This window comes from Parasteatoda tepidariorum, chromosome 5 (genome assembly GCF_043381705.1).
Source record: "Parasteatoda tepidariorum isolate YZ-2023 chromosome 5, CAS_Ptep_4.0, whole genome shotgun sequence".
NCBI classification, from domain to species: domain Eukaryota; kingdom Metazoa; phylum Arthropoda; class Arachnida; order Araneae; family Theridiidae; genus Parasteatoda; species Parasteatoda tepidariorum.
Genome location: NC_092208.1, coordinates 79,514,479 through 79,531,502, shown reverse-complemented (window position 1 = coordinate 79,531,502; position 17,024 = coordinate 79,514,479). Strand labels below are relative to the sequence as shown.

Genomic DNA, 17,024 nt, shown 5'->3' with positions numbered 1-17,024 from the left:
GATTCCACTTGTAGTGGATGACACGTTAATATGGCGGTCTGATACTCTAAGCCTAAATCAATGGAACATCGGATTTTAAACACTCAAAAATGGAAAAATTGGCCACCCGGAGGCCGGAAAAGACTCACCAGGAATGCCTTGTGGGTTTACATGTTGAATTTAATTAACTTCGGGGTGAAATAATGGATATTTATTTCTTTTAGAAGATGTTTTTGAGGACTCCATAGAAGTTGTTGTTTCGTTGGTGGAGATCTAGATCAGCTTTTCTCAATGGTATACAAATCTTTACGTTAAGGAAACATAACAAATCTTTAAGGTTAAGGAAACATAAATTGCCTGTTTTGCAAATAATTTTAGCCACGGATTTGCTTTAATGGATTTGCACATAGAATAATTATATAAATTATCAAAGAAAAGAAATTTTAGTAAATAATTTTACCCACGGATTTGCCCAAAATGGATTTGCACATGGAAAAATTATAAACACTTAGCTCCTAACATCTTAATGCTCACACTTATATAACTTTAAAGGTTTTTGGTTATGATACTTTTAGTTTGAAAACGAGTGATGTTTTTGCAAAGTAGTAGGTTGTATTAGCATAAGAATGTAAATTTTTTCAATTAAAGCACGCACATGATCGAAAACATAAACCGATTTAATTTAACATATAATTAATTTATTTTATGACCGATGTTGAACAGCCAATTCAATTCTGAGTCTACGACTATCATTGTAGAACTCCATAGCCTTCTAACTTTGAAACTAACCCACATGTGCGTTTCTTTGAGAGGAAAACCTCGTCTGGATGACACCATGAGATTCTGATTCGTCTACCACTGAGGATATTTTATATTAGCACTGTGATTGGCTCGATCCGGGAGTAGGACTCGTATCAACCAGCAGCAGTTGGGACTCGAACTGAGAGAAACAACCTTTCCGATTTATGAAGGAAAAAAAAACATATAAGAAAAATGCTCTTTTTTCCGAAGTTAATAAGGAAATAATTATCTAATTCGCATAACAATTCAATAAATTTTATTACCAAAAGTAAATCTTTCCATTAAAAATTATTTATTATTATCTTATTATAATTCAGTCAACTATCAATAGAATGGGTATAAGTACTTACCATTATCATTTCCTATAGCATAACTTCCCATCCTTACAGTTTTAAACACCTACTCACTTTCGTCTGAATACCCTAAACTATATTTCTTTTCCTGAGGATCCTTGCACTCATAAGGCTAAACCCCATACATTTCAGAGCAGTTTATTCTTAGATGCATATGTTGCCCATTCATCAATGTGGACTACGAATTGTTCACTTCCTGGAATAACCACACCTTACTAACTCTCAAATGAATCATTTCTTATCTACCTTCTCTATTGCTGCATTCCAAAACTTTGAATACTTATACTTTTGAGTACTCCTGAATACTTTTGAGAAGAGGATTCTGTACCTGGGGAGACTCTTCTCATGGCAAATTCTCAGATGATTAATTATTATTAGACTGTGTGATTTACTATTTAATATTAAATAGAAGAAAAAAAATTAATAGCTATCAAAACTGGTTATTAAAAAACTATTTGCAATAAGTAGAATAAAACTAAGCAACTTATAATTCGGCATTTGATTACATATAAAAATTCAAGTATTATTTATATAGAAGTCAAATTTGTTGGTTGGTTGGTTGGTTTGTTTTATGAAAATAGTACCCTCCCCCTACAGACGGACCCTCGGTGCCATAGGTGCACATCATTAATTATCTTTCAGGAGGAGACACGATGACAAATATGCTAATTATTAATTAAGTTTCAGAATCAGACACAAAAATGCACTTTATTTGAATAAACATGCCCTTTTGTGACTGATTTGAGTTTCTACAAATGAATTAAAATGTGTGTATCGGGGGGGGGTAGTCGTAATCTGCACTCCCGACTTATTAGTCAGGACTTATGTAGAAAGTTTGGGTTCCTCTTTGAAGCAAATTAAAAATTTCATTCTGTAATAAATTCATCTATAAAATTAATTTTAATCCAATGATTCATATTCATATTTTAATTCATTATTTTATATTAATTTATTTACTAAGTGTCGAAAAAGTTTTGAAAGAAATACAAATTTTTACTCCATTTTACCATGGGAATTTAAAGGACAAAATTCAAAATGTTAACAAAATTTATTGAATAGTTCTTGAGAAATTAAATTTTAAAATAATACCATTTTTTTAAAATTTAAATACTCAAACTATTCCAACGGTTTCTATCAACTTTTGTATTCTGTCAATAAAAATTACACATTTTAAAAAATGATGTAAACATTTGTATGCTTTACACTTAAATATTTTTCGACACTCATTAAATGAAATAATGAAAAATAATAATTTAAAAAATGATAATTTAAACAAAGAAAAACACACATTCTCTATAACACATCAACGTTTTTATTTTTTTATAACACATATCTAATGTAACATATTTTGAGTGATGATTATAACAAAGAGTGAATTTTAACACATACATTACCCAACTCTTAAGATTTTCAATTTTCAGAGTAACAAAGATTTGTGTTCATGAGATCCATGCATTATAACGATTGAAAAATATAGTCTTTTAAAAATTCTGAAAAAAAACCCCAACACATTTCACGAAACTAACACTTGAATTTTTCTTCGTATTATCTCACTATACAGGTTGTATCTTGATGTCCGCCCTCAACGTATTTATTTTTAGAATTCAAGTAAAACTTAATATAAAAAGTAAATAAAAATAAAATGCAAAGCCACTGAATCATTATTGAGAAAGGCGAGAACTGAAAACATCAAAACCAGTTTGATTCACAGAGATGTGGTGCAAGGCAGTTGTTAAAAACACTTTTTAGTTATATTAAGCAGTGAAACAGGTTTTGTCCCGCTTTTCTCACTAGTGGCTCATTAAACTTTGATATCATCTTATTTTTTTTCCTCTTTTATATTAATTTTCTCTCACTTAAAAAATCCTACTCTGGCTTCAGTTTTGACAGGATTTAAAAAGATAGATAAAGGGAGATCAATGCATTACACCCTGTCCTATATAATGTACCAGAAAAATAATAAGTATAATTTAAAGCCTTCAACTTTTAAAGATAAATCAATTTAAAATTTAGATAACAACATCAAGTATTTACACAGCATAAAATCAATGCAAATGATAATTTATACAAACAAGGTTATTCAGGTGTTAAGAGAACTTTAACACCTGGAATTTAAACACTTCTTTAATTTAAAATGTTCTTTAATTTAATATTTGAAAGGAAACAAAAGAGTAACAAAGATAAAAGCGATAAATATTTTCAGTCATAGAACTGTGCTACCTTAGTCAAAGACAGCGTATTTTAAACTTTAAAACAATTCCACGGTTTGACTATGCCTTTATACGACCTGATGTTTGTGAATATCATGATTTTGATCAGTAAAAAAAAAGTTACAATCACATACTTATCCACAACTGAAGAGAATTTTAAGGTCACTTTCAAATGCATTTTTCTTTAGTTTAAACTATTTAAACTTTCCATGTACCAAAAAGAGAGAAGACGAAATCCTTATAAGTTTAAGTAATATACTTCCAAATTAATTATTAATATTTTCTTTAATTAGAGAAATCAATTTATTGCTCCAGAATATAGATTGCTAAGAAGTTACGATTATTTATCATTTAATATTTGAGCTTATAATTTTCTTAATGGCGTTAAACAACAGGTAAATTAAGTAATAACACACATTATTACCTAATTTAAAATATTATAATTATTAATTTCGATTGCATTTAAACTTATTTTATTGTATGTTTTCAATGATAATTAAAACCTCTTTTGTTATAAGCCGATGTTGAAAATATATTCAATACCTTTTTAAAAAAGAAAATGGGAAAAAAAAGTTATAATAATTAAAATTTTTGCATTTCAGTGAGAAGGTAAATTTCCTTTAACTAATAGAGAAGGAAAGAAATAGAAAAAAAGTAAAATTGTTCGGTATAATGATAAAATTATTTTTTAAAACAGTTCATTCGCTTAAGAGTTGTTAAAATGCAATTTTAAAACTATTTCCTTAAAAGCAATAAATGAAATGAAATGCAAGGAACAATACTTTTTCTTATCACCGGATTATGAAACAAAGTTAATTTGTCTGCTGATGAAGCACCTTAAGGCACACAACGATGGAAATGTATTGCAACTAAAACATATATGCACTAGGAAAAAACTAAATTAAATAAATAAAAAAATTCCTCAACAATACAATGCGATATACACATTACATACAAGGAATGACGTAGTTAACAAACATATGTATGTACAATCCCTCCATTCGTTAAATATATATATATTGGTCCCTGTGTTTGAGATGTAGGCAATAGGCAACTTTTATCACAAATATGCTTTTGAGTAGAACTGTATCCAGGAAGAATTTTAACCCTTTTGTTCCAGTCAAACAACACAGCTTATTCCAGCAAACCTATGTGTATATATAATGTAGAATGTCTCATAAGAGTCTTTCTATATTAATTCATAGCTAAAAATAGATTCTCTTATTCATTTTAAGACGTAGAAATCGTTCTTTCGCAAAGAGCCATAAAAAGCAGAGATTCCAATTAAAAAATTATTTTCTGAAGTTAATGGGTAATTCTTGCAAAAATACTCATTAAGAAAATCCTTAAAATTCCCTATAGTCCGTATGATGTCATCCGTTAAAACAGATCAAGAGGCAAAATAATTTCAATGGCAAAAATAATTACTTTGTGTGAAATTGTATAGTTCAATTGTTACGTCAGCATCTAAGGAGTTCGTGACTTTGAGTTCTGGAATATTAAGTCACTCATGTCAGGCTACTAAGTACATTTCAAAAGGAAAATTGCACAGTAAACAAGGAAGAATTAGGGGTAGAGTTCAATTTTAGGGAGTTCATTCGAGGTTTAGAAACTTGTTAGGTTTAAATTGTTTGAATAGAAATTACATTTTTGTTGTTGCCAGTTTATAAGAAGACTGTTCTTTTTATAAAAATGTATTTTTTTAGCAGTTTGTAACCCTTCTAAAGTTTATATTTTTAATGTCACTTATTACAACCTTCTAACTCTTAAATTAATAAAAATGACCTTTTTTTCCCTACCTCTTTGCCAAGAGCTACTATTATCTGAATTCATTTTTGGTATCTTAAAACAATTAAAAACTCTTTTTTTTTTAATTTATTTATTTCGCCATTGAAATCCTTCTGGCCTTAACCTCACCCTGCTTGAAAAAGACATAGGTCGATTGACTTTAGTGAATATTTTTAAGCAGCAATTTAGGACAAGAATTCCACAAAAATAGAAATGCAATTTTTTGTTCCGAAATGGGGGTTCAACTGACATCATGAAAGGTTAAGTAGAATTCTCCAATATGAACAGCATAGCAAGAGATGATATATTTGCCTATGGTGAATTTCTGGAACAAGAGGATTGATTTTTTTTTGAAAAGAGATCTAACAACGCTTATAAAAATCTAAAAAGTATTTTACACAACTATTTAAAAAACAAACTAGTATTTAGGATTGCATACATTGAGACAAGTCATGTAGGTAAAATGAATTAGAAAAAAAAATATATTTCGATTGTCCTCGGTGAGTTCCATCACCTGAATAGTTTAAAAAGTTTTCCCTTTGAATTAGCAGGACGTTTTAGTGATTGTCCCTGTCGACTTGGACGTCTTTCTTCTTTCTCTTCGTAAGTTTTTAGTTTCTTTTTCATTTGCTCATCAAGGAGGGCTTGCATATCCAACTAGAGGTAGAAAAAAAGGAAGAATATTATATTTTAAGGTAATAAAGTTAGTTCAGCTCAAAAACAAGTAACTGTATGTTTCGATTTAAATATGAGATTTAAAGGTATCCCTAGCAACAATTTTATCTTGGCCCCAATGGGGCTCAAAATTGGTTCAATATGGGTTCAACATGCACGGAGGGACCAATGCTGGGATGTCTAGATTTTTTAATATTGGTCCTATGAAGGGTTAATATAGGCCATAGGGTTAATATGGGTTGAATATTGCATATAAAATATCGGGTGAATCTGATAATTCTATATGGAGTCAATATTTGGTTGCAAAGTTGCTGTAAAGTATCGGGTGAAGTGGATAGTTCGATATCGGGTCAATATCGTAAAATAACGGCTCTTTTAACCCTTACTGCAACAAGAGTTTTAATTTTTTTTTTTTAATAACCGTTGTTGAACAAACCGACCCAATTTTATGGGTTTACGACTACTACTGTTCAACTCGGTAGCCTTGTAATTTTGAACCCAATCCAGAAGACAAGGGAACTCCTGGATCGAGTATTAGGAGAAATTTGCCTTCGTGGAGGACTTTTTGATGGAGCTAACCCGCATTTGAGTTACATAGAGAAGAAGACCACGAGAACCTCCCATGGTTAGCCTGTCGACAAGGGGACTCTAACCCATGATACGTCTACCATTGAGGATATTTCCCGTCAGCACCGTGGTCGGTGCAAGCCGGATGCGGAATTCGTATCGACTGGGATTCGAACCCGGTTCGTCTCATTGGAAGGCGAACGCTCTATCCCCTGAGCCATTTCGGCTCTGCGACAAGATTTGTGAATATTGATCCAATGAGGACCCAAGTTATTTTGCTGTTAGGGATGATTATTCTTCTAGCAATCTTCTGAATACAATGACCTGCTGATAAATATCATCTATGGATTTCAAATCAACAGAGAACTGGCACTATTAACAATCTCAATCATCCCGTTTGCTCAAAATAAAAAAATAATATAGGCTAAATAGAATTATCGGTATAATTCAAGCAAGAATTTTTTCGCTATTTTTCAAGCCTCTTTCACTCTACAATCCTGAAACACAAATAAAATTAAATCACATACTGACGTGTTTTTGAACCCTTTTCTTATTACCATTAATAAAAGGAATTAAAATACAAAATGGTATAAAAAGTGTCTTCTTAAATAAGATTTTAAATTGATATATCAATAAGTAGGAATAACGAATGAAGCTTTTACTTTAAAATTAGACATTGCTTAATTTTTGTTTGCGCAATCCATTTGAATGATAAAGAGCTGCAACGGCTTCCAGCATTTTTCACAATGTCTAAAAAGCTGGAATAGCAATTTAAATAATAACAAGTTGGCTGCGCTGTTCGATTAGCTCTGTGACGACTTTTTTTTGTAGTAAACTTTACAATTGTTTTTGGGTTTGAAATGATTGTTATTTAGTAGTTCATAACAGTATATAAAAACAGGATTATTTGTTTTATTTTGATGTATTTTTTTACTGAATTAAATGGGGTGTGATAGCCTTTTTGGTATGGTGTTGGGCCCATGTCCAAGAGTTAGGACATGAGCTCGATAGCCGACCAAAGACCCACTGGTCCTATGTACTAAATGGGAACTGGTGCAAGGTAAATATGACGGGGTCACAAAATCTTCCAAGTTGCCGTAACATATCAATACCTCTAGAGGTGCTGGATCGGAGATTGATCGTGCTCTAGTTCAAGTCAAAATTACGATCTGCGGTTGCATGGATGTTACATGAATGTGTCCTCTGTAAAACGGGTAAAATGTGTATGGTAGGATTCGAATCCTTGGCCATTGATGGTGCCACTGGAAAAGCAAGAAGAAGCACACCCCTCTGCCTTAAAATAGGCCTGTCAGTATTGACAAGCGGCAAAATACAACTACACCAAGTAAATTAATTACTAACAGAATATAGCGTACAGACACCATACATAAATATTTGACTGATCAATTAATTAAAATTTTCTCCACTTGAAACTATTTATGATTAAAGAATGCAATGTCGATTATTCAACACGTTCTGGTAATATTTGAAAAGGGAAACAAATAAAAAAATTTCAGTTAGAGCAATCAAAAGTCGCGAAATCTGAAAGATCAATGAAAATAATGAGATTTAGATAAATAAGATTTCACATTACCTGCCATTGGTCAAGCTGCTGTGATAGTTCAACCTTTTGTTGCACAGCTTCCATGAGTTGACTATTGATGTGCATAAGTTCAATGCGAGTTTTTGCGAGAACGATTTCCACATTGTTTTTTCTGCACATAAAGAGATAAATTTTTATTAAACACCACCAAAATATAATTTATCAGTGATAAAACTAAATTGCCATAGCAACATAAGACTAGAAATGGAAAATGACCATAGTACCAAAAAATCCGTTTTTTTTTTTTTTTTTTTTTTTTTTTTTTGTAAATTTTTGTTACTTTTTTGATACGGAAAACTGTCTTGAAGATCAAGCTAACAAAGTGGAGAACGCCCTAAGTGTGAAATCCAATAGCAATAGTTCAAAAATTTGTCGAAAGATCGCGCTGGTTAAATGTGCTATGCGTAGTAAAATGGAGAACGTCCTAAGTGCCATAATATCTTAAATTTTAACAATGTGACATTTTCAAACATGCGGTAAATTGATAAAAAGATAAATAGGTAAAGTAGATAAGTTTTTACGATAAAAAACAATATTAAGAAGCTATTTAAAAAAAGTTAGGTTAATACGCAAGGTGTTGTTGACCGAAGGAGAGAACTAAGTAGCAGAAGAGAGTGTTTTTCAATTTTCAAGTGACCTGAAAAATTTTCTTTTTTGGACTTAAGTCGTTTTCCATTTCTTGTCCTCAATAATCATTTTTTCAAGTAATTCAAGAAGAGACATTTAAAAAAATAAATAAATAAAGGTTGGAAGTTCAGCAAGAATATCACTGTTAGTCAACTAATAAGTAAATGTTATTTTTTTAGATTTTATTCGAGTTTTTATGCTTTTTTATCAGTGCTTAGTTTATCGACACTGAATCTTAAAAATCAATTACTTCAAATTTACTAAATTACCACTTCGTTCGTTATCCACTAAGATTTTCTAAAATATAGCTTTTATGTGGACCAAGAAATCTTAGAGCAACAAATTTTGAACAACAAACCTGGCAACAGCTTGATCTCGCATTGTCCAGGCTTTCTTAACAATCTCATCTTTGGCCCATTTACTACTATCAACATCTTGCCTTAGGTGGTCTCTTTCTTCCCTCAAAGCAGCTAATTCAGTTTCTTGAATGCTTGCCTATAAGAAATAAGACATTTTAGAGATATTGATGGTTGTCCGAATACCGATAGTACATTCCAATAGCTCAAGGAAAGTTATTTTGAACTGGAAAATAAAGAGTCACTCCCTTCCCCTGCAAAAGTTTTTCTTTAAGTGGCTTAGGGCATCTCTGTAATTGTAACTTTTTCTGTTGAAAGTTTTGTATATTAATGATCTTATTATAAATAAAAACTTCTATAAGTATACATAATAACTATGTCCCAAACTAATAAAGTAATTCTTGGGAATTAAACGTAGGTATGATGAGTATTTTCTTCATCACAGAGAACTCTGCCTCTGATGGGTACTGTCTGTGTACTTGTATCAATTTGTTTTCAGATTTAGGTAAATGTTTAATGAAAGTGTACAAGAAATTTAATTTCTGCTACAAGTAGAATTTCTAAAAAATAAGGACTTTTAACGAAACGGTGGCACATTGAACATTAAACAAAGGCGACTTAAAGTTAGCATTGGGCATCAGAAATTACCGTAATGCTTTTAAATGTTACATAAATTAGATGTGAATTATAAAGAAAAAAAATGTAAGTTTCTGTGATTGCTGCTCCTAAACAATTAAGGGTAATGCTGCTCCTAAACAATTAAGGGTAAAATTATTAATTTCAAGAGCGGTCTTCTGAAATAATACAAGTATTTTAAAATTGGTGTGATGAGCTGTGAAAAAACTGACTTTTTTTTTTGAAAAACAATTTGAAAAAAGTATTCATTAAGAATGCGTACGTAAAGTTTTGCAAGTTTGGTCTGACTTGATGCACAAAAATCATTTTATCAATCGAACAAAATACCAATCAGGATAAAGTAAGCTTGGTTATTCAGTGGGTTACCTGCAAGTAGCGTAGTGTGGGTACCTCGATCCTGATTGGTTGTTGAAACGGGGCATTTGTTTTCGTTTGCAACTGTTCTTTCCATTCTTTTTCGAGTAAGCCACACTCGTCAAGTATTAATTCTCTTAAGTGACAGATTCTATATTCTTTCGCAAAGATTTCAAATCTTTTCCTGCATATTTCCCTTTTAGCATAAGGACAGGCACGGAGTTACGTAGAACTTAAACAATCTAATTATGCATCGAGGTTGCCAGTTACACAAAACAAAAATATACCAAGGTTGCAATAAAATACATAAATAAATAATAAATCTAAGTCAAGTAAAAGACGTAGACGAAAAAAAAATATATTTCAACAAATTTGACGTTCAATACGGCGTTGTATTTAATTAATCTCACGTTAATTAACATTCTAACTTATGGGGAGAAGTTTAGTTAAACTTTAACACACCATTTTGCTTATAAACAATAAGTGTTGATGTCAAAGGCCGTATGTGTGGGTATCAGTTGTCTTCTTCTCCTTGAAGTGCAATGACCCACATGTACAATAATAATTAAAAAAAACGTATTGCGATTTTCGCCCCAGACAGTAACCTTGGCCATACAGAAGATTCATCTGAAACAATGAATTCTTCTTAAAATAGAAAAGGTAAAGTTTTATTTGCATGCCAGTTGTTCAAAAATTCTGCTTTTTACGAATGTAACCGTACTGCAGACTAAGTGGAAAAGTCTTCAGTATATTCAGTGGAAATTCTTCAGTATTGAAGTCTTCAGTAATCAACTTGATACTTTTTAGACTTCGTACAATTAGTCTACAAGCCCTTAGGCTAGTAGACTAATTGTGTTGTTTCCAATCCCAGTTGGGATAGCGGAGCTATACCAGATCCATGAGGCCGTGAGTCTTCAAAAAATCGAAGAAAAGGAGAGGTCTCTCAATAACCTTTTCCATGGTTAAATCCAGGCAATCAAGTAGATGGTGAGGACTAGCCTCGCTGGAGTTGCACTTTTTACAAGATGGAAAAAGTTTAATTTGTCCACTGAAAGTGAGGCTCTTAGTATGCCCACTGACAAATCTACAGGTAGCGGTTTGGTCGACACGTGTACCCTGAAGGCCAAGGGCTCCTCCAGGATGCTTGCGGGGATACCAATTGTGATCTGGTGGAACAAGCCAAGCTTTATTAACTTTAGATTTGCGGATAGAAAATAATTCAGAGTAAGTGAGGGCCGTGCTTGCAGAGGCTGGGAAGGAAGTACCTTGCCAAAAAGACCCACGTGTGAGGATATCCACTGAATATGGATGTCATAGGAGGCTGAGAGACATTTAATAAACGAAGTATGGAGACACCAGCCCGGTCCGTTACTCTCTCCCAATTGCTCAGGAGCTGAATACAGCTTGACTAATTGTACGAAGTAAATATGAAAAAATCGATCTTTGGAAGCTATCCACTTTTGAACTGTAAAATAATATAAGTCACTTAATAGTTTACCTTGGTATTCAATTGAATAAGTTCTTCACTTTTCTCTTTTAGACTAATTGTTTTCTCTTGAAGTTCTTTCTTCAGTCGCTCAAGGTTTTGGGAATCCATAGCGAGAGCAACAGATTGACAAGTAAGGCAAGGCTGCAAAATATGTTAACCACAATTAATAAACATTGCGTAGGGATTGAATTAATAAATAACTAATGCTGATAAATTACTTATACCGATACTTAAACTGATAAATACTCATGATACTGATTCTTATACTGATAACTATGCGTTGAAAACAATTTTCTAAACATAATTTTCCATACTGGAAAACAAGCTTAGTCACTTTTTAAAAATATTGAAAATAGCTCAAATTAACTGCAATCGAATTATAACAATGATTCATAATACATACAATAATTTTTAATGCATAAGCTGGTTTAAAATATTTTTAAATAGGGTTTTAAAGCATATAATTTAGCTGTATCAATCTTCTTAATCATTTTGGAATTCTTTCCATAAGAGTCAACAAAGCTTTTCTTAATTCTACTTGGAAAAGTGAATCTTGATCTACAATGGTAAAAGTTCTCCGTATACTCCTAAGGAAGGTTTTCAGTCTTCCTACCATATACGATTTCGGATAAACGAGAACGAAATAAATTGGAGACATCACAACATTTAATATATATAATTACTTACAAGTTACTATGAAATACATACATCTATTAATACTTTTACATCCCAATGTCTGGAACGTCAAGATCGTAATTATTATTGAGTTGTCTTAGCAACGCCTGTTTAAATTTTTTTTATAAAACTAAATTTTAATGCGTGTTATTTTATTGCCTTTGCGCACCACATACTTAATAATTTTGCGCCTGCTTAGAAGTAATGAAATAATGTACAATAGTTTTGGGGGATCAGAAAATAATTTTTTCCTCGTTAAATTCCAGCATATAAATTTTTAACAAGTTTTTATTTTTAATCGATGATGTAATCTCCCTCCTAACCAACAAATTTTCGGCCTTCTAGTAGGCAAATTGTCAATATTGGATCAATAAAAATCTATTGAACTATGAATAAACACTTTGGAAATTATTCAAGTGCTCAAATTTTTTGCCACTCATATCGAAATATAGGGAAACCTGACGGGAGATACCAGGAGAGTGTGGTGGGTGAGGCAGTACCTTCCATTCTTATTCATTAATTTTCCAAAGTTTGGTCTTCTAATTCGACCGAATCAGAAAGATTACGACTTCCCGATTTGAATTTAGTAAACAGTTTTTGACTGATTCACTTGGATAAATATTGAAAATGCTTTTGGTAGCAAATTTTGAGTTACTACCATTGTGAAACTGCCGAACTGGTGGCTGAGTGGTTAGCGTGCCTGACTGCGGAGCCGCTGGTAGCGGGTTCGAATCCTGCTCAGGGCATGGATGTTTCTTTCTCTCTGCTATGTCCTTTCTCCTTTGTGTGTGATTGTGTGAATGTGACCCACCCTATAAACGGGTTTGTGGTTGTGTGACGTGCACGAGGCTGCTTTACTGCCGTGACTTCACCACAGGTGCCCACTGGGTAACGAGAAGAGAGTAGCAGTTCTGGCATTTCTGTGGCCAATGGGACAACCCCCAAGTGCCCGCCATTAAAAAGAAAATAAAAANAAAAAAAAAAGAAAAAAAAAACTATTGTGAAACTCTCTCTCTCTCTCTCTCTCTCTCTATATATATATATATATATATATACAGTCGGACTTCTATTTTGCGAATTTTTCTATTTTACGATTTTTTTCGAGGAACCAAAAATATTTTGGAAATTTCTTCGTAAAATAACTTCTATATAACGAAGTGAACTTTCTATTCAACGAACTTTTTTTTAAGATCCACTTTCCCTATTTCCCAAAATATTTCAAACATGTTAAAAAGTTTTATGGGAGAAATGACCTGGAATTGATTTTTCACTGTCACTCAACTGTAAGAGAAAGCGGTAAAATACCTTTCCCTTTTTGTTTGCATTTCTAAAACAGTCTAAACCATTCAAATTTCTAAAACATGGAACTATGATGTTACATATCGTACTATTCATAAGAGTTTAGATAAAGTTGAATTCCAAGTCAGCGCCGAGAATTTGGAAAGTGACGAGGATGACATTCCTTTAGAAGAACTTAAAAAAATGTGGGTACAGCTAAGAGAGAACCAAGAAACTAATGATGATGTACTGATTAATGATTTTCTTTTTATTGATTTTGAAGCTGCAACCACAAAAACATTAACTGAATCGGATATTTTGGACAGTGTGAAAAATAAAAATACAGCAATAAATTGTGAGGAAGATGAAGACGGAAATGATGAAGAAATCACCAAATCTTCATACGATAAAATGTTAAAATCATTTTAAACAATTCGATATTAGAGAATAATTTACAAGATAAAGGTGGATCAATTTCCATTTTAATTATGACTAGTGTTTATGAATTTAAAACCTGTTTTGCGTTGTTTAAGTATTCTAATTGGTGATTATCCATTTAACGAATGTTCCATATAACAAGCTTTTTCATCGAGATTTAGCGACTTCGTTAAATAGAGGCCCGACTATATATATATACAATGTCGGATACGTATTTTTGAAAATAAATAAATAAGATTAAGGTTTAACTATTTACGAGGAAATAATTATCACTCTACGTTTAAAATACTATGAGGTACTAGTCTTTGGCACGACTTTGAAGAACGAAATGAGCTAATACATGACAAATAAATATCAAGTACTGACGGTACCGAATATCAAGTACGGTGCCCGCCGCTAATAAAATCACTGGATAATAAAATCAGCCGCTTTATAAAATCAAATCGGCAAGAACCGAATCGTTACAATATTAATACATGTTAAAAACATCCTTTAATAAAATCAATGCCGCCGCTTTTTAAAATCAAAATTTTNTTACAATATAATATTCTAATACCAAAAAAAGTACTTTCGGGGCATGAAAATATCTTTTGTGATGTAACTCTTTCAAAAGTACATAAAAATGGTTGCCATCAGGGGTGTACATGTATATTTATTAAATACACCTTGTGCGCCACCTAGGAACCAAATCTAGAACCCGATACTCGAAATTTTTGCTCTGTTACAATCGTACCCTGTTACAATTGACCCCACTCTCCCCTATACACAGTCGAACTTCTATTTAACGAACCTCTATTTTGCGAATTCTTCTATTTTACGATTTTTTTTCGAGGAACCAAAAACATTTTGGAAATTTCTTCGTAAAATAACTTCCATATAACGACGTGAACTTTCTATTCAATGAACTTTTCTTTAAGATCCACTTTCCCTATTTCCCAAAATATTTCAAACATGTTAAAAAGTTTCATGAAGGAAATGACCTGGAATTGATTTCCACTGTCACTTAACTGTTAGAGAAAGCGGTAAAATCCCTTTCCCCTTTTGTTTGCATTTCTAAAACATTCTAAACCATTCAAATTTCTAAAACATGGAACTATGATGTCACATATCGTACTATTCATAACAGTTTTGCAAAAGCTGAATTCCTAGTCAGCGTGGAGAATTTGAAAAGTGACGGGGATGACATTCCTTTAGAAGAACTTAAAAATGTGGGTACAGCTAAGAGAGAACCAAGAAACTAATGATGATGTACTGATTAATGATTTTCTTTTGATTGATTTTGAAGCTGCAACCGCAAAAACATTAACTGAATCGGATATTTTGGACAGTGCGGAAAATAAAAATACAGCAATAAATTTTGAGGAAGATGAAGACGGAAATGATGAAGAAATCACCAAATCTACGATAAAATGTTAAAATCATTTTAAACAATTCGATAGAAATAATAATTTACAAGATAAAGGTGGATCAATTTCTATTTTAATTATGTCTAGTGTTTATGAATTTAAAACCTGTTTTGCATTGTTTAAGTATTCTAATTGGTGATTTTCCATTTAACGAATTTTCCATATAACAAGCTTTTTCATCGAGATTTAGCGACTTCGTTAAATAGAGGTCCGACTATATATATATACAATATCGGATACGCATTTTTGAAAATAAATAAATAAGATTAAGGTTTAATTATTTACGAGGAAATAATTATCACTCTGCGTTTAAAATACTATGAGGTACTAGTCTTTGGCACGACTTTGAAGAACGATATGAGCTAATACATGACAAATAAATATCAAGTATTGACAGTACCGAATATCAAGTACCGACATTACTCTCCTGCCCTCTAAATATAGAAAGAGATAATTGTAAGCGCAGAAAGGGTAGGGGAAAAGATACTGTTACAATTGAGATTCTGTATTGTAGATTTTAATAAACAGGAGAAAGTATTTACATCAGGTCCTTGAGCTAATAGATCTTCGATAAGGCTCTTAAATTCTTGGAGAAGGTTTGAGAACATTCCCACTCGTACTTGGTGAGCTTGTAACTCTTCTGGAGTCGTGGATGAGATTCCACTGTCCACCGACATACTGTCTTTCCGCCTTCGAAGTTCAAAGCACAACCGCCTCAACTGATGATAGATATCTATCACTTCTTGAGTCATCTAAGAGATGAAAAAGAAAAATACATTGAAAAAACAGCAAGATACATTTATTTGCATTTCTCTTTCTTTGAAGTATTTATGCGTTAGAAACGATATTTTGCGGGGTTATTCACACTATTAGAATATTGAAAATATGGGATGTACACTATGAGAACGATAAAAAATATGGCAGAATATTGAAAATATGGTATTAACACAATGAGAATAATAAACATTTTGGCAAAATATTGAAAATATGGCATTCACAACATGAGAATGATAAAAATGTTGGCAAAATATTGAAAATATGGCATTCACAACATGAGAATGATAAAAATGTTGGCAAAATATTGAAAATANGTAATTATGCGTTAGAAACGATATTTTGCGAGTTATTCACTCTATTAGAATATTGAAAATATGGGATGCACACTATGAGAATGATGAAAAATATGGCAGAATATTGAAAATATGGTATTAACACAATGAGAATGATAAAAATTTTGGCAAAATATTGAAAATATGGCATTCACAACATGAGAATGATAAAAATATTGACAAAATATTGAAAATATGGCATTCACAACATGAGAATGATAAAAATGTTGGCAAAATATTGAAAATATGGCATTCACAACATGAGAATGTTGAAAATTAAAGCAAAATAAGGAAAAATTGTTAAATATAGCCGATCCAATTTTGGATTCACGACTACCTACTAATGTTCAATTTCGTAGTCTTGAAATTTTAAGCCCAACCCAGAAGATAAGGGATCTCCTGGATCAAGTATTGGGAGAAATTTACCTTCGTAAAAGACTTTTTGATGGAACATCATTTGTGTTGCATAGAGAGGAAAACCATGAAGACCAACCACGGTTAGCCTGACGGCAAGGGGACTCTAACCCATGATCTGTCTACCACTGAGGATATTTTACGTCAGCACTGTGGTCGGTGTTAGCCAGGTGTGGAATTCGTATCCAATAGCCATCGCCGGCTCACCTCATTGGAGGGCGAACTCTCTATCCGCTGAGCCATTCCGGCTCATAGTATATGGATTG

General features: G+C 32.2%; 2 protein-coding genes across 2 annotated transcripts in view; both read right to left on the bottom strand.

Moving 5' to 3' along the window:
• Positions 1-1,344, bottom strand: part of LOC139424766 (uncharacterized) — a 13,225-nt gene extending 11,881 nt beyond the window's left edge. The window contains exon 1 of the mRNA XM_043042459.2: positions 1,131-1,344. Coding sequence (XP_042898393.1) covers positions 1,131-1,161 — 31 coding nt within the window. The 5' untranslated portion in view covers positions 1,162-1,344. The remainder of the gene's footprint in view (positions 1-1,130) is intronic.
• Positions 1,345-2,422: 1,078 nt separating this feature from the next.
• LOC107454209 (bicaudal D-related protein homolog) overlaps positions 2,423-17,024 on the bottom strand; it is an 85,798-nt gene continuing 71,196 nt past the window's right edge. Inside the window, exons 7-11 of the mRNA XM_043042467.1 lie at positions 15,778-15,987; positions 11,448-11,579; positions 8,962-9,098; positions 7,968-8,088; positions 2,423-5,788 (exon numbers count right to left, since the gene is read on the bottom strand). Of these exons, the coding sequence (XP_042898401.1) occupies positions 5,642-5,788; positions 7,968-8,088; positions 8,962-9,098; positions 11,448-11,579; positions 15,778-15,987 (747 nt within the window). The 3' untranslated portion in view covers positions 2,423-5,641. The remainder of the gene's footprint in view (positions 5,789-7,967; positions 8,089-8,961; positions 9,099-11,447; positions 11,580-15,777; positions 15,988-17,024) is intronic.